A 21,759-nucleotide genomic window follows, 5' to 3' on the forward strand; every position below is an offset into this window, starting at 1 on the left:
CGGCGGCGATGGACGTTTAGTGGGGGGGTGGGGCCGCCCGGGAGCGAGTGTAATACAGTTTATCCGCCCGGGAGCGAGTGTAATACAGTGTATCCGCCCTGGAGCGAGTGTAATACAGTTGTGGTGGGGGGGGGGGGGGGGGGGGGGGGGGGGGGGGGGGAGGGGCGCGAGCGTCGACAGTTGTGGGGTGGAGAGGAGAGGGGGTGGAGGAGAAGGATCCCCAAAGGTGAGGAAATATTATTGTTTTCTGTCAATGTTATTCGGTCCTGAATATGGTATTTTCTGTTGAGGAGAGGGGAAGGGGGAAGAGGAGAGGGGTGGAGAGGGGGAGGGGGAGGAGAAGGGGAGAGGATAAGGGGGGGAAGAGAAGAGGGGGGAAGAGAATGGGGAAGGGGGGGAGTGGAGAGGAGAATGGAGGGGAGGGGGGAAAGAGGAGGGGGGTGAGGTAGAGGAGGAGGAGGGGGGGAGGAGAAGGGGAGTGGGAGAGGAGAAGGGGCGAGGAGAATGGAGGGGAGGGGGGGGAAATAGGACAGAGGGGGGAAAGAGGAGGGGAGGGGGGAAAGAGGAGGGGGGTGGGGAGAGGAGAAGGACGGAGAGGAGGAGGAGGGGCGGAGAGGAGAAGGGGAGCGGAGACGAGAAGGGGGAGGGGGAGAGTAGAAGGGGGAGAGTAGAAGGGGGGGTGGGGAGAGAGGAGAGAGTAGGAGGAGGGGAGTAGAGAGGGGATACAGCACGTCTCCGTTGCTCTGTCTCTGTATCTTTGCCTATAATCACCACCACTGGATGTCACAAACGTATCCTACACCCACTAGGGACAATGTTGACATTCACCAAGCCAATTCACCTGCAAACCTGCACGTCTTTGGAATGTGGGTGGTAAGCGGAGATCTGGGAGAAAACCCACGCAGGTCACGGGGAGAACGTGCAAACTCCGTACAGAGAGCGCCGTAGTCGGGATCGAACCCGGGTCTCCAGCGCTGCATTTTGCTGTAAGGCAGCAACTCTACCGCTGCGCCACCGTCAATTCCCGGGGAGAGCGGCGCCGTTTGTCAACCGGGTCCCCGCTCATCAGTGATGGGGTTCCTGTGGCCACACGCCCAGTGATGCCCCGAGTTTATGCATCACTGGGCAGAGAGGGGTCTGCCGTGGGGAGCAGCAGAATGAGGCCAGTCGGCCCATCTAGTCTACTCCGTCATTCACACATGGTTAGACTCAAAAAGCTGGAGTAACTCAGCGGGACAGGCAGTATCTCTGGAGAGAAGGAATGGGTGACGTTTCGGGTCGAGACCCTTCTTCAGTCTGGTTACGGTTAAGGGAAACGAGAGATATAGACGATGATTTTTTTCTTAGACTCAATCACGGCTGATCTATCTCTCCCTCTCAACCCCATTCTCCTGCCTTCTCCCCATAACCCTGACACCCGTACGAATGAAGAGTCTGTCAACCTCCGCCTTAAAAATACCTAATGACAGCCGTCTGCGGCAATGAATCCCACAGATTCACCACCCTCCAGCTCAAGAAATTCCTCTACATCTCCATTCTAAAGGTACATCCTTTTATTCTGAGGTTGTGCCCTCTGGTCCTAGACTCTCCCACTGGTGGAAACATCCTCTCCACATCCACTCTGTCCAGGCCGCCCACTGTTTGATGGGGTGTGGAGGGTGCAGAGAGGGTTCGTGAGGGTGGGGACGGGGTTTGTAGGGTGCAGAGAGGGTTTGGGAGAGAGGGGGGAGGGTGCAGAGAGTGTTCGGCAGGGATGTGGAGGGTGCACAGAGGGTTTGGGAGAGGGGTTGGGATGTGGAGGACACAGAGAGGATTCAGTAGGATGGGGTGTGGATGCTGAAGAGAGGGTTGAGGAGGGTGAGGATGGGGTGTGGAGTGTGAGGATTGCGTGTGGAGGGTGAGGATGGGGTGTGGAGTGTGAGGATGGGGTGAAGATGGGGTGTGGAGGGTGAGGAGAGGGTTCAGGAGAGGGAGGATGGGGTGTCGAGAGGGCTCAGCAGGGTGGGGACAGGGTGGGTGGGTGTCAGCATGGTGCCAGATGGGGTGACTGTGGGAAATGTGAGGCCATCCTCACCAGCAGACAATGAAGCAGCAATGCTGTATTGTGTGAATGTTTTTATACTATTATACAATGAACATGGTGCCTTGCTGTAGAAGCACCAGTATTAGATAGCATTTATTAACATAAATAGGGAATAATATTGCATCAAGTTTCATCAGACTGGTGTTGCCGTGTGTAGCGAGACCGATGCTCAGCCTCTGTTCTTTAGTGTTTAGAGGAATGAGGGGTGACCTGAATGAAATGTCCATAGATTGGATGTATGTCGGGTGTCATGTTATGCTGCATGTAAGTATTTAATTGTTCCATTGTGCATGTGAGAATTTAACACTCTTGACTGCTGGTTTTTCCCCTGAGTGAAGAGTCCAGATCTAGGGGTCAGTATCTGTGACTGGGGTGGTGGTCGCTGTGTTTCTGGGGTGACTTGTTTCTGACTCTGAGGAACGGTGGAACAATGCAGGGCTGCCCAGCTCCACCCAGTGTAAATGTGCTTGGGATTCCTGTCTTCATCACTGCGTCTACCAGTGGTACCTCCATCCCCCAGCTACCATTGGTCATTTGCCGTTTCAATACATTGAGGACAGAGGAAGCCAATTATTCGATCCACAGTGTCTTTGCCGGTTGTGCAAGAGTTCATCGGTCAGATCCCACCTTCTGGTAACCAGTCTTCAAGCACACATTGTAGTGTATACGTTTCTTCAAAGGTAATTTTAGCTGTGGAATTATCTGCCACAGAAGGTAGTTGAGGCCACAGTTCATTAGCTATATTTAAGAGGGAGTTAGATGCGGCCCTTGTGGCTAAAGGGATCAGGGGGTATGGAGAGAAGGCAGGTACAGGATACTGAGTTGGATGATCAGCCATGATCATATTGAATGGCAGTGCAGGCTCGAAGGGCCGAATGGCCTCTACTCCTGCACCTATTTTCTATGTTTCTATGTGTTCCAGATCTGTACTGATCCTGTGGTGGGAGAAACGTTTCACCAGGTCTACAATCTTTCAGCTAATTCCTGTATCACCGTGCTAAACTGCTCCTCCTCCTTTCATCCCTCATCTCATTACTCTATACACCTCAATTGATGCTCTCGTGAAATTTAGCCTTTCCAGTCATTTATCAAAGTTCTAAATACAGTTAATAATTTCCAGGCTTATTCCAATTAACCACCTAACAGCCGGTGACTTTGCCAATTGTAACCTTACTTGGAATTAGAAATGTGAGGTAAATGTTTGAGTTGTGATTACGTGTCGGAACAGCATTTGTTTTATTTGAGCAGAAGTTGTGAGCAGCCAATTCCACCCATGACATGTGTGGCAAGATCTGTTGGGGGAGAGAGTTCACCATTTGGACTCATCGATATTTTAAGCTAGAAGGTGGTGTGTAACCTAATTGGGAACTTGAGGTTGTGTTATCCTGTTTGAGTTTAGACCTGCAGCATCTGTGGGTTTGAGTTTAGACCTGCAGCATCTGTGGGTTTGAGTTTAGACCTGCAGCATCTGTGGGTTTGTTTAATTTCCTTCCTGCCATGATGACGCAGTGCGCAAGGGCACAGGCTGGCAAGTCACCGGATGGGCGTCGCTTCCTTCCTGCCGACCGACCTGTTGCAGCGGCGGGTGAACAGAGAAGAGAAGAGAGGGAGTCCACGGGCTGGGGCAGCGGGGAGAGGAGAGAGGAGCTCCACTGTCCAGGCCGGGGGAGCGGGGTCCCGCTGTCGGAAGCCGGGCCGCTGTGGGGAGCGGGGAGACTCAGGGCCGCTGTGGGGAGCGACGACAGCAGATTGACATTGGTGAGTATTTTGTCTGCTGCTCCCCAGTGCCAGTTCACACACAGCGGTTAGATAACCAAATACGTTTGATTTAGATGCTAGAGGTTGTTTAAAGGTATGGAGAGGTCACCTGTCCACAGCTGGGATTGTTCAGGACCATTTAATGCAGAATTGTATTTTTCAGCTATGATAATAGAGAATGTCTGCAAGAGAGCAAAGGATAATCCATGTTTGTTGAGGATGAATCAGTTGGAGAGCTGAGTGCTGAGAGGAACAGGTGTTTGTTCAACAGTTCAGTTGTTCAATATGTAACTGTACAGTGAAATTCTTAAAGCACATATTACACACGCAGGCATCGCCATTTTCAAAGTCCAAATCCGATCCGCCCGCGAGCTCGATGTCCTGGTGCAGTTCCTGTGAACTGACTTCCCTCACCTCACCTCACCCCACCCATCTTTGTCCCGTGGGGCGCCCGTGTTAGTTGTGAGGAGGATGCTAGGAGGCTGCAAGGTGACTTGGATAGGTTGGGTGAGTGGGCAAATGCATGGCAGATGCAGCATAATGTGGATAAATGTGAGGTTATCCACTTTGGTGGCAAAACCAGGAAAGTAGACGATTATCCGAATGGTGGCCGATTAGGAAAAGGGGTGATGCAACGAGACCTGGGTGTCATGGTACACCAGTCATTGAAAGTAGGCATGCAGGTGCAGCAGGCAGCGGTTAGATAACCAAATATTTTAGATTTACATGCTAGAGATTGTTTAAAGGTAGGGAGAGATCACCTGTCCACAGCTGGGATAGTTCAGGACCATTTAATGCAGAATTGTATCTTTCAGCTATGATAATAGAGAATGTCTGCAAGATAGCAAAAGATAATCCCTGTTTGTTGAGGATGAATCAGTTGGAGAGCTGAGTGCTGAGAGGAACTGATGTTTGTTCAACAGTTCAGTAGTCCAATATGTAACTGCACAGTGAAATTCTTAGAGCACATATTACACACAGTTTGCTATCAAGGTGCACTCCCAGATATTTATATGTCTGCACCACCTCAATGTCCATCCCTGCAGTGTTAACCGGCTGAAGGGGGAGCTTGGACCTGCCAAACTTAACCACCATCTCTTTGGTCTTGGTTTCAGTATAGGGGTAGAGAGGTTTGGCCATATTTTCATATTTCCCGCAAGTCCAGGCAGGTTCACCTGGCAGGACAGGCAGAGTTGAGCTGGGTTTAGGGCTGTTTCTCTGTGCTGGCTGTGGGCCTGGGGGTACATCTTGTGTCTGACTGCCGACCTCTCTGGCCACCCGTGGGGGGGGGGCGCTCGGGACAGCGCCGGAGACCCGGCTTGGATCAATCCTGCCTGCGGATGAGGCGCAGGTCTGTGCCACGTCTCCCTCCTCCAATCACCACACTCTATCCTCAGTCCCACCCCAACTGCCTCACGGAAAGCGGCGAATTAAAAATCGGATTACAAAAACCTGGTGGGGGGGGTGGGTGTCCCCCACCTCTCAAAACATGGGGGGGGACGTGTCCCCTCTGGCCCCCCCAGGTTTTCCGCCCCTGCCAACAATGTGACCGGATCAGATTGCCTGACCTGCAGTACACACGGGGAGAGGGAATAGGGAATCAACGGAAGGCCAAGAGACCTGAGCCGGGGAGAGTACAGGAATGATAGGGCAGGTCTGTCTGCATTAGGGTCATTTGTTGGGTATAAAGACTGTCTGGGAGCAGCTACTAGAGGGGAACGAACATGTGATGATTAGAGGTTTTTATAAGTGAGAGAACTGTTCAGACTCAGCGTGTCAGTTAGCGGAAGAAGCAAAGAAGTTAAGTTTTGTGAGCCTTGGTGAACAAAGGATGTTGAAGGTACACAAAATTGCTGGGGAAACTCAGCGGGTGCAGCAGCATCTATGGAGCGAAGGAAATGGGCGACGTTTCGGGCCGAAACCCTTCTTCAGACTGATGGGGGGTGGGAGAAGAAGGAAAAGGGGAGGAGGGGGAGGAGCCCGAGGGCGGGCGGATGGGAGGGTGGGAGGAGACAGCTAGAGGGTTAAGGAAGGGGAGGAGACAGCAAGGGCTAGCCAAATTGGGATAATTCAATGTTAATGCCATACGGACGCAAGGTCCCCAGACGGAATATGAGGTGCTGTTCCTCCAATTTCCGCTGTTGCTCACTCTGGCAATGGCGGAGGGGAATCCCCGTTGAAGGATGTTGAAGGTCTGATGAGGGAAAATAAGTGAATGTTTGTCAGGGATGGGAAGCTACTCCCAGTGAGTTGTTAGAGGTTTAATGGGGAAATGAGAGAGAACCAAGGAATTAGGATGGTCAAAATAGGCCTGAACCCGAAAGGGTTGATTGTAGTTGGGGAGAGAATGCGGAAAGTGGTGGGAGCCTGGCACAGGAAAGTTGAATATGGATGAGGGGGGGAGGGGGTGTTGATTGTCAGATGGTTAGAGATGAAACCAGAACTAAAATGAGACTCAAGAGAAAACGAGTCAAAGGTCTTGTTACGCGACAAGTTGTTTGAATGATGTGAAATGTAAAGCTAGTGGAGAGATTTGGGTGGAATGGTTGGGGAAATTTGCGGATGGGGAATAGGTTATGTATTGGGATAAGGAGAGAAGGGAAGGGACTAGGAAGTATTGAAAGAGGTTGGAGAATTCTATGTAAACTAGTACACTGCAGTACAAGAACAGTCCCTTCATGCTGTCTGTGCCCAACATGTTTCTATGTGTTCTCAGTAAACGGGTTCTGAATGTATAGAACCACGTTGCTGTGAATCTTGTGCATTCTTATTATGACTTGGGATTGAACAGTGGGAGAGGGACAATTGTTGTGAGTTAACGCATTGTTTAGGTGCCGCAGGGAATAAGTTACAGCAACAGCCTGGGGACCATTGTCAGGGCAAGTCGAGGATCACAGCCGGGTCTCCCTCCCTCCGTGCATATGCGGGTAGATCCGGCTCGTGGCCTGACAGCAACCCGCTGATCGGAGCGCCTCATCTCCGTCATGTGATCTGCCTTTTAGCAGAGTGGGGGTGATGACAGCTATGGGTGGAGGAAAACAGACAACACTTGATAATTCCATTATTTTGATTCATCACAGCTCCTCCAATGTCTTCGATGATGGAGCTCCTGGAAAGGTGTGATGATTCACAGCTGCTGGATTTGACAATTCATTACCGCCAGAGGCTGGAAGAGGCGATTCAAGAGGCGGTGGAGAATGTCGTCTTCGTTCTAGCATACGAGAGATATTTCAGTGAGCAAGAGTACAAGGTAGGGAGAGGATTGGATGAGTGGGTAACTTCAGCTGATACTCAAATGTTTTAATGCACAAATATTGTGGGCCGGAGGGTCCATTCTTGTGCTGTGCTACTCTCTGTAATTACAACTCAGTACGGCACAGTCACAAAGAATATCCCGCACAGCAGTGGTGATCCACAAACTGGAGGGTGCAGGCTTGAGGGGAGATGGGAGAAATGTAGGTGGGATCTGGGGACAACAGGTTTACTTGGAGAACAGTCCATATCTGGAACACAATGCCAGAGGAAGCTGGAAAAGTGGATAACATTACGGATATCAAAGTACATTCAGACTGATGAGTGGATAGGAGGGGCTTACGGGGCTGTATGCCAAATGCAGGCAAATGGCCCTGGCTTACAATTGTAACTTGGTTGGCATGGACAATGTGGGCTGAATAGCCTGTCTCCCAGTGGTATATTGCTCTATCACTCTACCACTTAAGGCACTGTGACTCCAGTAAATCCATCGCCAAGGTTGGCCGAGGGTTCTGTTTCCGTGTTGTACAGCTCTATAACTACTTATCCCCATGGCTCTTCACAGCAAGTCATCAAACGCACGAAGAGAGGGAGCCGTGCGGCCGGTTCCAGACTTCTCCTCAACCTGGTGACTGAGAAAGAGCCGCAGGTCCGTAAACTGATATGGAAATGCTTCGTGAAAATGCACCACCTGCTCCCCAAACTGGAGGAGTTGCTGAAAGCAATGGGGGAAGAAGGTACAGGACATGTTTCTATAGAGAATTTGTCCTTTTTGTCAAAATGCAACTCAAACTCATTCCATGAAATTATTCCAACAGGTTCTGATCTGATCGAATCGTTCAAAGTCATGAAGGTTTCCTTGGAACTACCTGCTCATCTGAAAGGTATTCAATTGCATGTTTTGGCCAACTGCAAAATCAGCCCTTCCTATTTATCCCATCTTTATATCCACAGAGGTCCAATTTACAGAGGTCCAATTAATCAAAGTCTTTGCGATGAGGGAGGAATGTTAAGGACTGGGAAATAACCCTTGCGGTTACAGGAAGAAGGTGCAAACTCCACACAGGCAGCGCCCGAGGTTAGGATCGAAACCGGGTCTCTGGCACTGTGAGGCAGATGGTCTCCCAGCTTTCTCCACCCACCTCCACTATAAACAGTCTGCAGAAGGTTCCTGACATAGAAACATAGAAAATAGGTGCAGGAGTAGGCCATTCGGCCCTTCGAGCCTGCACCATTCGCCATTCGATATGATCATGGCTGATCATCCAACTCAGTATCCCATCCCTGCCTTCTCTCCATACCCCCTGATCCCTTTAGCCACAAGGGCCACATCTAACTCCCTCTTAAATATAGCCAATGAACTGGCCTCAACTACCTTCTGTGGCAGAGAATTCCACAGATTTACCACTCTCTTGTGTAAAAAGTGATTTTCTCATCTCGGTCCTAAAAGACTTCCCTCTTATCCTTAAACTGTGATCCCTAGTTCTGGACTTCCCCATAATCGGGAATAATTTTGTAAGTTTCTATAAGATCCCCCCTCAATTTTCTGAATTCCAGCGTGTACAAGCCGAGTCTATCCAGTCTTTCTTCATATGAAAGTCCTGCCATCCCAGGAATCAGTCTGGTGAACTTTCTCTGTACTCCCTCTATGGCAAGAATGTCTTTCCTCAGATTAGGAGACCAAAACTGTACGCAATACTACAGGTGTGGTCTCACCAAGACCCTGTACAACTGCAGTAGAACCTCCCTGTTCTTATACTCAAACATGACATGTCTCAGGCCAGTGAATCCAATTTCATAGCAGTTCAAGCAGAGCGCAGGCCAGCCAATCCAATTTCATAGCATGTCAGGCCGAGTGCAGGCCAGCGAATCCAATTTCATCGCATTTCAAGCAGAGTGCAGGCCAGCACATCCAATTTCATAGCAGTTCAAGCAGACGCAGGCCAGCAAATCCAATTTCATAGCATTACAAGCATAGTGCAGGCCAGCGAATCCAATTTCATAGCATTTCAACTTCCTAACAAATCATTTATTGCAAGTACATTGCAGACTCACAGTTCAGTTGATTCACAGCTTAGAATCACAGTCATGGACTCTCCCTCGCGATCTTCCAGAGTGACTGACTCGCGTCCAGACAGCCGGGGTTTCATAGTCCTGCCCCCCCCCCCCCCCCCGAAAGGGGCATTACTTTCATCGTTGTGATTGACAGGCGAGAGGACCAATCAGCTAATATCAAGATTTTTAAAACACTCATAACTTATTTATATTTCAACGATGGGAAAATTTCTCGGGGCTGCCGCAGTGGAGGGGGACTGTGAGTAAGATGACCAAAAATCATAGCGATATAGGGTCGTGTTTTTCTAAAATCAATATTCAGCGCAGACAGGAAGTGGTTACGGGATCTGAGGTCTAATTTGTCCATAGCGACCAAAATGCTCCATTTAAGCTCGCCCGGCCAGCCGCTACTTCCCAATATACCTCTAACCCGTTACAATCCATGTATTTGTCCAAATATTATTTTACCAATTTATTTCTGCTTAGTCGACCAATAAACAGCTATAACAATCAGATAATATGTAATCTATAACACATCAACTAATGAGTTTAACACTAATCATAATCGTAAAGCATAATATGGGCAAGTCAATAGTCAGAGGTGGAGAATGTATTTTTCTTTGCGTGATGAATCTAATTTCAGGACCTCTTGTTTATCTCACCTGATAAAAGATGTTCAGCAGAAGCACATGGAGACTCTGATGGCACAGACTGAAACACTGAGAGTGAACACCATCCTGATGAACGAGAAGGTTAAGGTTTTCCAGTTGCGTGATCGATACGCTGAGCTCACAATCATCTCCACTGTTCGAGATCGGACACTGGTGGAACATGAGCTACTGGTAAGAGGCCGGGACCATGAAGAGTGGAGGGAGGAACATCTCGGGGGAGAGTTTGAAAAAATCCGAACTGATCAGTTATTCCAGAACATGTCGATGAGCAAATCCAAATCTGGGAGTTCGTCTGCCGTGGCCGGAGTTCCGGGGATCGGAAAAACAACAATGGTGCAAAAGATTGTTCATGACTGGGCCACGGGGAAAATATTCCAACTATTCCAGTTTGTCTTCAGTTTCAAATTCCGGGATTTGAACACTATTAACTGCAGAGTAACCCTGAGAGAACTGATTCTGGATCAGTATCCTTACTTTGGGAATATGCTAGGAGAGGTCTGGAAGAACCCAGAGGGATTGCTGTTTATATTCGACGGTCTGGATGAATTCAAGGGTGGAATCGATTTTGCTGACAGTCGGAGAGACACAGAACCTCAGCACCAGTGTCCAGATCCTGAATCCCGGTGTGAAGTGTCTGACATTGTGTACAGTTTAATCCAGCACAAGCTGCTCCCAGGGTGTTCAGTGCTAGTGACCACCCGCCCCACTGCGTTACATTTACTGGAAAAGGCAGAGATCAGTGTCCGGGCTGAAATCCTGGGATTTGATGGTGAGGAACGGAAGGAATATTTCACCAGGTATTTTGAAGATCAGATGGTGGCAGCAGCTGTTTTCAAACATGTGAAGGAGAACGAGATCCTGTACACCATGAGCTACAACCCCTCCTACTGCTGGATCCTTGTCCTGACACTGGGCCCCTTCTTCACACAAACACACCGGGACCCGCAGCGAGTTCCCAAGACCATCACACAACTATATTGCTACTTTATTTACAACATCCTGAAAAACCACGGCCGTGAGATTGAGAATCTCCGTGAGATGTTACTGAGGGTTGGTCAGATGGCCTTCACTGGAGTGGCTGAGAAGAACATTGTGTTCACAGATGAAGATTTGATCAAATACAATCTGCAGCCTTCCCAGTTCCTGTCCGGGTTCCTGATGGAACTTTTGGAGAGAGAGGATTCAGCCCGGAGCGTTGTGTACACCTTCCCGCACCTCACCATCCAAGAGTTTGTAGCCGCACTCGCACAATTCATGACTGTAGATCGCGGGGATATCACGACACTCCTCATTGAAGCCCATGGCATGACAGACGGGCGATTTGAAGTATTTCTCCGTTTTGTCGCTGGTCTCTCCTCCCCACGGGCAGCTTGGATCCTGGAGGAGTTTCTGGGTAAATTCCCTCATCAAACAACCGGCCGAGTGAATGACTGGGTGAAGGAGGAGGTTAAACGTCAGATTAGAAATGCAGGCAGTGAGTTTGGTAAAAGGAGGCTCCTGAACACGATGCACTACCTGTTTGAGTCTCAGAGTCCTATACTGGCTCAGCAGACACTGGGATCTGTGGAAACACTTTCATTCAATGGACTGGGACTGACCCCGATTGACTGTGCAGTCCTGTCTCATGCCATCAGACTCTGTGATACAATCAAACATCTAGATCTGGGGAGCTGCCGCATTCAGTGTGAAGGTCTCCAGCGGCTGGTACCGGCTCTGCACAAGTGTCAGGACTTGAGGTAACTGTCCATTTGACGCTAACACTGAACTGTAAAATTGTTCCACTATTTTGTTATTCCGTCCAGCACCCCTTCTATGGGGCCGAGCGGCCGTCACTGTGCACAGGGTGGGGGGGGACGGCGGCACCCCTCCTATTTTACCTTCCCGTCACCGGTGGTCGACCCCTTCCACCGCGTCACACGCGCGCGTTGCCGGCCTTCTCTGCACGGGGAACATTTCCCGGTCGGTCGGGGAATGAGAATAAATGGTGAGTCACCAAACACCACATCTACAGAGATTTGTTCAATAATGTGCTGAAGTTGTCAGAAGTTAAACCATTCCTCTGCGGCTTGTCAACGAGCCCCCACCACCGCCTGCCGTCCCCTCCCCCGCATGCCATTCGAGGTTGGTCCGGCCACTGTCTTTTCGGTCCTCGATGCCAAGAGCTCTTTCTGGCAGATACCGCTGGACGAGCGGTCCTCCTACCTGACTACCTTCAGCACGCCTTTCGGAAGGTTCCGATTCCTCCGCATGCTTTTCTGCCAGCGAGGTGTTCCAGCGAACGATGGAGCAGCTGTTTGCCGGTCTGCCGTGTGCTATCATTGTTGACGAAATTCTGGTCTCCAATTGGAGGCGTGGGTTCGAATCCCACTTATGACACCATGTAAAGATGGTCATGAACACACTGTGTCTTTACTACTATTTATTGATAATACACAAACGTTGCTGCCCTAGCTGTACGTGTCTGTCACAGGAGCTAGAGAGAGAGATCAACGGGTGGGGAGGTAGCGAATTATACTTCTGATATGGGGAGTGGTTAGTAGTGGTGAGGTCACTATATTAAAGGTACATGCACATGTCATCTACAGGTGTTTCCTGAAATATGTGTTTGTGCTATCTCAGCCTCGCCGGGCGGCCGGGGTTTGTATCAGTTTGTTTCTTACTCTGTCTGTTTGTGTTTAGACTGGGAGACAACGACCTGCGAGATTCCGGAGTGAAACTGGTGTCTGCGGCTCTGAGGAACCCGCACTGTAAAATACAGAGACTGGGGTAAGTCCCAGACTGTGAGAGATTGTGTTTACACTCACCGGGTGACTGACACTGAACATTAATATGATCAGCAATTGTGTCACTGATAAACACTGGGGATTTGCACCGTCTCCTGTGTCCCTCACCCTCACTCTCTCTCATCTCCAGGCTGCAAAGTGTCGGTCTCACAGATTCTGGAGCTGAAGATCTCGCCTCCACTCTCAGTACACACCACACGGTGATGTGGCTGTGGCTGACTGGGAATAAACTTGGAGATTCCGGAGTGAAACTGGTGTCTGCTGCTCTGAGGAACCCGGACTGTAAAATACATAGACTGGGGTAAGTCCCAGACTGTGAGAGATTGTGTTTACACTCACTGGGTGTGTGACACTGAACATTAATATGATCAGTAATTGTGTCACTGATAAACACTGGGGATTTGCACCGTCTCCTGTCTCTCTGTGTCCCTCACCCTCACTCTCTCATCTCCAGGCTGCAACGTGTCGGTCTCACAGATTCTGGAGCCGAGGATCTCGTCTCCACTCTCAGTACAAACCCCTCACTGACGAAGCTGTACCTGACGGACAACTTCCTCACAGACCGATGTGTCCCCGCTCTCTGCCGTCTCATACTGAGCCTCCCGAGTCTGGAGCTAATCAGGTGAGTGTTTGTGTTAATGTTTAATGTGATAAAATATCAGGGGATCCATCCATCTTTCTCCTGTGAATTTGTTCTGTAAGTGTTGTTGAAATATTAACCCCAGTCCCTGTTATTGACACTGTTGTTTCATCTGTTTATTTCCTCTTTATTCCTCCACTTGTTTCAGGCTGAGGGGGAATAACTTCACTGCGACCGGGGAGGAGAAACTGAGGTCGCTGCAGGAACCCAGACCCGGAGTGAGTGTGGACTTGTGAACATCTCTGGGTGTAAACGTCACCGCCCTGGGGACCTGAATATTGTTGGCCGATTCCCCGCCCTCCCCTTTAAATGGCCGCCCTCCCCTTTAAACCCCAACGCTTCCCGGACCGGCCGGGCGGTGACATCAGAGGCGACCCTGCCTGCTGTCACGTGACCCGGGTACGCGGCGCTGCTGCTCCTGATGCCGGATATCCGGTGCTGCCCTCCAGTGGGGGACGGGGAAATTACAGCAGGGGAGGGCGGGGGGGACCTGTAGGATCCCAGATGTGACTTTATCATCAGCAGCCCCCGCTCTTGCTGCGGGTTGATGGTGACAACTGTATCCATTTCGCAGAGATTAAACATGACTCTGGTGGATTCCAGACGAGGGCATCGAAGATGTCCTCATTCTTCAGGGAACGGGGGTTCCCCTCTTCTACTATAGATGAGGCTCTAACCAGGGTCTCTTCTATACCCCGTAACCCTGCTCTCACTCCCCAACCCCCCACTCGTAACAAGGGCAGAGTCCCCCGTGTCCTCACCTACCACCCTACCAGACATCACATACAACAGATAATCCTCCGACATTTTCGCCACCTCCAACGGGATCCCACCACTGGCCACATCTTCCCATCCGCTCCCCTGTCTGCTTTCCGCAGAGACCGCTCCCTCCGTAACTCCCTGGTCCCTTGTGAGTAGCTGCTAGTTACTGTAACACCATGCAGATGAATGCTGTGAGTGAGTGGACTTTAATAAACGTGTGTTGTACATTGACGTGTATACGACTCGACTCATTACAAGCAGGACAGCACAAGAATGGACCCTTCCGCCCACAATATTTGTGCATGAAAACATTTCAGTATCAGCTGAAGTTACCCACTCATCCAATCCTCTCCCTACCTTGTACTCTTGCTCACTGAAATATTTCTCGTATGCTAGAACGAAGACGACATTCTCCACCGCCTCTTGAATCGCCGCTTCCAGCCTCTGGCGGTAATGCTTTGTCAAATCCAGCAGCTGCCAATCATCACACCTTTCCAGGAGCTCCATCATCGAAGACATTGGAGGAGCTGTGATGAATCAAAATAATGGAATTATCAAGTGTGGTTTGTTTTCCTCCACCCATAGCTGTCACCACCCCCACTCTGCTAAAATGCAGACCACATGACGGAGATGAGGCGCTCCGATCAGCGGGTTGCTGTCAGGCCACGAGCCGGATCTACCCGCATATGCACGGAGGGAGGGAGACCCGGCTGTGATCCTCGACTTGCCCTGAGAATGGTCCCCAGGCTGTTGCTGTAACTTATACCCTGCGGCATCTAAACAATGCGCTAACTCACAACAATTGTCCCTCTCCCACTGTTCAATCCCACGGGTGCATTCTCCTCTTGATTCTGGAAGGACACAATGTCGACACAATTTGACAGAATACACCGTTGCGACATTAAACGCGACTTATTCTCACACTTTAGCTTTAGCATTCAGAGTTCAGAGGCACAGTATGCAAACAGGCCCTTCGGCCCAGCGAGTCCATGCCAATCATCAATCGATCACCCGCTCACACTAGTTTTATGTTATCTCACGTTTTGCATATTAGGAGCACATTTACAGAGGGCAATTGATGTTCATGCCAGCATGCCATAGGGATGTGGGAGGAAACACACGCTGTCATAGGAAAAACATGCAAACTCCACGTAAACAGTGGCCGTGGTTAGAATCGAACCCGAGTCTCCGGAACCGTGAGCCAGCGGTTCTACCAGCTGCACTACTGTGCCCACACTTATTATTGTCACATGTACTGAGAAACAGTGAAAATATTGTGTTTGCATGCTGTCCAATCTAATCAGGTAATACTATACATAAATACGGCCAAGCCAAGCACAAGTACAGCAGGTAGAGTGTAGAGAGTGCTGAATATAGTTTTCTCAGCATGTAGCGATACAGTTTCAGAGAAAACATCCAACGTCCGCAATGAAATAGCTTGTAAAAATAAGGACTGTGTCCCCACACAGGCCACAACTCACCAATGGAAGGATCTTTCAGTAGACTGATAACATCATAATAAGAATGCACAAGATTCACAGCAACGTGGTTCTATACATTCAGAACCCGTTAACTGAGAACACATAGAAACATAGAAAATAGGAGCAGGAGTAGGCCATTCAGCCCTTCGAACCTGCACCGCCATTCAATATGATCATGGCTGATCATCCAACACAGTATCCTGTACCTGCGTTCTCTCCATACCCTCTGATCCCTTTAGCCACAAGGGCCACATCTAACTCCCTCTTAAATATAGCCAATGAACTGGCCTCAACTACCTTCTGTGGCAGAGAATCCCACAGATTCACCACTCTCTATGTGAAAAATGTTTTCCTCATCTCGGTCCTAAAAGATTTCCCCCTTATCCTTAAACTGTGACCCCTCGTTCTGGACTTCCCCAACATCGGGAACAATCTTCCTGCATCTAGCCTGTCCAACCCCTTAAGAATTTTGTAAGTTTCTATAAGGTCCCCCCTCAATCTTCTAAATTCTAGCAAGTACAAACCTAGTCTATCCAGTCTTTCTTCATATGAAAGTCCTGACATCCCAGGAATCCGTCTGGTGAACCTTCTCTGTACTCCCTCTATGGCAAGAATGTCCTTCCTCAGATTAGGAGACCAAAACTGTACGCAATACTCCAGGTGTGGTCTCACCAAGACCCTGTACAACTGCAGTAGAACCTCCCTGCTCGTATACTCAAATCCTTTTGCTATGAATGCTAACATACCATCCGCCTTCTTCACTGCTTACTGCACCTGCATGCCTACTTTTAATGACTGGTGTACCATGACACCCAGGTCTCGTTGCATCTCCCCCTTTCCTAATCGGCCACCATTCAGATAAAAGTCTACTGTCCTGTTTTTGCCACCAAAGTGGATAGCCTCACATTTATCCACATTATACTGCATCTGCCATGCATTTGCCCACTCACCCAGCCTATCCAAGTCACCTTGCAGCCTCCAAGACAGAGGGTTGTTCTTCTGGCTGGGGGTCTGTGGCAACACTGGGGTGCACAGCTTTAAGCTGAAAGGGGTGGAATTCAAAGAAGATGTGCGGGTGAAGTTATTTATACACAGAGGATGGTGGGTGCCTGGAAGGCGCTGCCAGATGTGGTGGTTGGGGCATGTACCATCGTGGTATTGAAGCTTTTTGATATGCAGGGAATAGAGAAATATGGACTGTATGAAGGCAGTGGAGATGAGTTTCATTTGTCCCGGGTGCCCCCCCACGGGTGGCCAAAGAGGTCGGCAGTCAGACACGAGATGTACCCCCAGGCCCACAGCCAGCACAGAGAAACAGCCCTAAACCCAGCTCAACTCTGCCTGTCCTGCCAGGTGAACCTGCCTGGACTTGCGGGAAATATGGAAATATGGCCAGCGCGGAGAAGCAGCGCTGGTGTCCCATCAGTCCAGTCAGGGCTGTAGTTAACCCTGCGAGACAGGCAGAGTTGAGCTGTATTTAGCACTGGATTGAGCCTCCGAAGTCTCGCGCGTGTGAGTGTGCCGCCAAAAAATTGTGTCCCCCGTCCCCTCCATGTTTTGATAGCGAGTTCCGCTCTTGATTGTTGGGATATTTATATCTGACGTAATTCTACAACACACCGTCGTCTGTCCTCGTTGCCGAGGCCACTGGATCTCCTCCCTGGTCCGCTCCATCAGCCATGATGGTGACTGCCGTTCACACGTTCCGCTGCTCTGTAATAAACAGATTAAAAGTCGGTATTAGACAACAATTGCAAGGAGCAGGACAACACTTTCAGCTGATGACATCACACGCTGTACAGCGTGTAGGAAGGAACTGCAGATGTTGGTTTAAATCACAGATAGACACAAAATGCTGGAGTAACTCAGTGGAACAAGCAGAACCTCTGGAGAGAAGGGTTTTTTTTTTAAACGGGTGACGTTTCAGGTCAAGACCCTTCTTCAGACTGATCCAGTCCCTCAAACACATGCTTGTCTTATCAATAAATCAACCCCCTAAATTAATGGAACAAATATACATTGGAGACGGCACAAATGGCAAAGTATCTTTCCAGGAAATAAGATGGGGGAACACGTAGTCTGGGTAGCTCTGGAAATTAGGTTTATTTGGAACAATACATGAACATATTAGGAGCAGGAACATGACCCTTTGCCTCAATTGTCTGTAGGGGGCGCTCCTCTGTGTGCAGCCATGTCAGCAGCGCGTCAGTTTTTTCAACTTTTTTTTATTTTTTAGTATGTTTTAAAGTATGTATTTAATGTTCCTTCGTGTGTTTTGTGTGGGGGGGTAAGGGGGAAACCGCTTCGGTCGCCTCCTCCATGGAGAGGCGACCTTTTCCAGGTCGCCTCCCCCGTGGCTTAACATCAAGGATCGGCGCGGCCTTTCCCGGAGACGCGCCCGGGGCTTCAGCGGCGGGCGCAGCGTGGACTCTCGATGTGGAGCGGGTGAGCCCTCGCTGGGGCTCGCTGGAGGGGAGCGCTCCGTTTCGCTGGCGCGGGGCAGCCGGCAGCCTGAAGTCGCAGCCTGAAGCCGCGGTCTGCTGAGCTCCAGCGGGTGCGGCGTCTACAGCCCGGGATCCCTCGTGGGGGACCCGGGGGAAGAAGAAGCCATCACTGCCGGCCCGCGGCCAACTTCTACCGCGGGCCCGGCGTGGACTTACCATCACCCCTGGAGGGGAGCTTCGACCGCCGGCCCTGTAGTCTACGGTGCTTCTGGCTGCGGCGGAGACTTTAAATCTCGACCGCCGGCCTGCGGCCTACACCATCTTAAAGCCACGGTCTCCGGTGAGGAAGAGCCGATCCTGGACTGACTCTGGACTATGGTCCTGTACACGGGGGGGGGGGGGGGGATGGAGGAGGACTGGCCAAATTTTTGTGCCTTCCACCACAGTGATGAATGCTGTGGTGGATGTTTGTGTTACAGTTTTATTGTGTGATCTTTATTATTGTACTGCTGCTGACAACCCAAAATTCCACCGACCCTGGTTGTGTGGCAATAAATTATATCTATCTATCTATCTATCTTGAGTTTGATATGCCTTTTTGTAAGGTTGCAAGGGGTGGGGCATTCTGAGGAAGTGTTAGAGTGGGGCATTCTGAAACCTTGGGTAGATGTTGTATAGAAACATAGAAAATAAGTGCAGGAGGAGGCCATTTGTCCCTTCGAGCCAGCACCGCCATTCATTGTGATCATGGCTGATCGTCCCCTATCAATATCCCGTGCCTGCCTTCTCCCCATATCCCTTGACCCCACTAGCCTCTAGAGCTCTATCTAACTCTCTCTTAAATCCATCCAGTGACTTGGCCTCCACTGCCCTCTGTGGCAGGGAATTCCACAAATTCACAACTCTCTGGGTGGAAAGTTTTTTTCTCACCTCAGTCTTAAATGACCGCCCCTTTATTCTAAGACTGTGTGTGGCCCCTGGTTCTGGACTCGCCCAACATTGGGAACATTTTTCCTGCATCTAGCTTGACCAGTCCTTTTATAATTGTATATGTTTCTATAAGATTCCCCTCCCCCCCCCCACCCCATCCTTCCAAACTCCAGTGAATACAAGCCTAGTCTTTACAATCTTTCCTCATATGAGTCCCGCCATCCCAGGGATCAATCTGGTGAACCTACGCTGCACTGCCTCAATCACAAGGATGTCCTTCCTCAAATTAGGAGACCAAAACTGTACACAATACTCCAGATGTGGTCTCACCAGAGCCCTATACAATTGCAAAAGAACCTCTCTACTCCTATACTGAAACCAAGACCAAAGAGATGGTGGTTAAGTTTGGCAGGTCCAAGCTCCCCCTTCAGCCGGTTAACACTGCAGGGATGGACATTGAGGTGGTGCAGACATATAAATATCTGGGCGTGCACCTGGATAACAAACTGTGTAATATGTGCTTTAAGAATTTCACTGTACAGTTACATTTTGGACTACTGAACTGGTGAACAAACATCTGTTCCTCTCAGCACTCAGCTCTCCAACTGATTCATCCTTAACAAACAGGATTATCCCTTGCTATCTTGCAGACATTCTCTATTATCATAGCTGAAAGATACAATTCTGCATGAAATGGTCCTGAACTATCCCAGCTGTGGACAGGTGATCTCTCCCTACCTTTAAACAACCTCTAGCATCTAAATCAAACGTATTTGTTTATCTAACTGCTGTGTGTGATCTGGCCAAGTACAAATGACTAGCATTTGTTACCAATGTAATAAAGACAATGTGTATTTACTTTATTGATTAAATTAGTGAATGTAGAAAACAGTGGAAGTGCAATGTTGGATGATCCATTATCAGAGCTGGGACTGTAATCAAATGCTGATCAAACTGCTGAGTGTTTCCAGTATGTTTCTCTTTTTCATTCAGATCTTCTGGAAGAGCAATATTTTTTTTAAATGTCCATGCCCAAAAAAACGGTTGTGAAAGTCACACGTCATCCTAAAGTGGTCAATAGATTTGTGCAAATATCATATTTCAAGTCACATACCCAATAGTCAGTCCCAACTCATTTGAATAATGAAATGAGAATTGACATGTACAAAACGCATTCTGTGTTGCAAATCTGAAATCTTCAAAGTATCCTTTCCTTTTACTATCATTCTGCTGCAATTTCTCCAGGGATCACTCAGTCCCTCGGCCTACTCAACATAAATGTTCATGCATGTAGTACATCCGTCAAAGAGAATGCCTACAAGTCCTTGGTCAGGCTCAAATTGGTGTATTGTGGAGCTGTATGGGATCCTTTCAACAACAAGATCACCCTGGAGAAAGTACAATGCCGGGCAGCCCGCTTTGTATGTAATGACCACAAGCACAAATCAAGCCTGAATAATATGCCGACTTCTCTTGGATGGGATACCCTAGAGCTCCGCAGAATCGGGCTAAGACTTATTGCAATTTACAAGCAGATTCACAAAATCACACCATCAAACCTCCCGTCACCCCAGATCACCAACTGCCATGAAACAAGACAAAATAACGGTCCCTACATCATCGACTGGCTAAATTTCAATAAACTTTAGTACCAATGTTCCCTTTACCCAAGGACAATAAGGTAATGGACCCAACACACGTGCTGCTCCCGATGTTAAGTCATTTAAAAAGGGGATTGAGCAACTAGAACTCCTCAACTTGGTGAAAAAGGCCCACTTCAAAATGTAATCACTACTCTACTCACTCCGACTTGCACCCGATAACCACTGATGAGGTGTCTGCGCAGTGATCAACTAGACCTAGAACCAGTCTTATCTGTGACCACAGGGCGAAAAAAATGGGCAACTCTCCGTATAGAAGGCTCAGAAAGGCCTTTACTCTGGTAATTGAGGACGTTTCATCAGCAAAAATATCTGAAAGCGGAAATAACAAGCTGACGGTTTCATCCCAGAACGCAGACGCCCGACTCATCACCCATACCAAATCCTGGCATCACATCACTCCAGTCCTCAAACATCTTCACTGGCTTCCCATCTCTCACCGGATCACCTACAAAATCCTGATCCTCACCTACAAAGCTCTCCACCATCTGGCCCCCCCCCCCATATCTCACTGACCTCCTCTCCCCCTACCAACCCTCACGGTCCCTCAGATCCACATCAGCTGGTCTCCTCTCCATCTACAAGTCCAACCTCCGCAGTTTTGGGGACAGAGCTTTCTCCAGGGCAGCTCCCAGGCTCTGGAAATCCCTCCCCCAACTGATCACAATGGAGCCGTCCACTGGGGAGCGGCGGACAAAATACTCACCGATGTCAATCTGCTGTCGTCGCTCCCCACAGCGGCCCTGAGTCTCCCCGCCCGCCCGCCGGGACAGTGGGGCCCTGCTTTCGACAGCGGGACCCCGCTCCCCCGGCGTGGACAGTGGAGTCCCTCTCCTCTCCCCTCTCCCCTCTCCCCCCTCCTCTCCTCGCCCCGCTGCCCCAGCCCGTGGACTCCCTCTCTTCTCTTCTCTGTTCACCCGCCGCTGCAACAGGTCGGTCGGCAGGAAGGAAGCGACGCCCATCCGGTGACTTGCCAGCTTGTGCACAAACCCACAGATGCTGCAGGTCTAAACTCAAACCCACAGATGCTGCAGGTCTAAACTCAAACCCACAGATGCTGCAGGTCTAAACTCAAACCCACAGATGCTGCAGGTCTAAACTCAAATGGCGGATGACGGTTTCATCCCAGAACGCAGACGCCCGACTCATCACCCGTACCAAATCCTGGCATCACATCACTCCAGTCCTCAAACATCTTCACTGGCTTCCCATCTCTCACCGGATCACCTACAAAATCCT

General features: G+C 49.7%; 1 protein-coding gene and 1 long non-coding RNA gene across 2 annotated transcripts in view; one reads left to right on the plus strand and one right to left on the minus strand.

Annotated features, from left to right (window-relative positions):
• LOC116969039 (ribonuclease inhibitor-like) overlaps positions 1-13,711 on the plus strand; it is a 451,987-nt gene extending 438,276 nt beyond the window's left edge. The window contains exons 4-6 of the mRNA XM_033016012.1: positions 12,733-12,903; positions 13,057-13,224; positions 13,391-13,711. Coding sequence (XP_032871903.1) covers positions 12,806-12,903; positions 13,057-13,224; positions 13,391-13,478 — 354 coding nt within the window. The 5' untranslated portion in view covers positions 12,733-12,805 and the 3' untranslated portion in view covers positions 13,479-13,711. The remainder of the gene's footprint in view (positions 1-12,732; positions 12,904-13,056; positions 13,225-13,390) is intronic.
• Positions 13,712-14,513: 802 nt separating this feature from the next.
• On the minus strand, positions 14,514-21,372 carry LOC116969055. The gene is made up of 3 exons (XR_004410609.1): positions 21,227-21,372; positions 17,106-17,198; positions 14,514-14,531 (listed from the first exon to the last, which is right to left on the minus strand). It is a non-coding gene; the product is annotated as an uncharacterized LOC116969055 (long non-coding RNA).
• Between the last annotated feature and the right edge of the window lie 387 nt (positions 21,373-21,759).

This window comes from Amblyraja radiata (assembly GCF_010909765.2).
Source record: "Amblyraja radiata isolate CabotCenter1 chromosome 42 unlocalized genomic scaffold, sAmbRad1.1.pri SUPER_42_unloc_2, whole genome shotgun sequence".
NCBI classification, from domain to species: Eukaryota; Metazoa; Chordata; class Chondrichthyes; order Rajiformes; family Rajidae; genus Amblyraja; species Amblyraja radiata.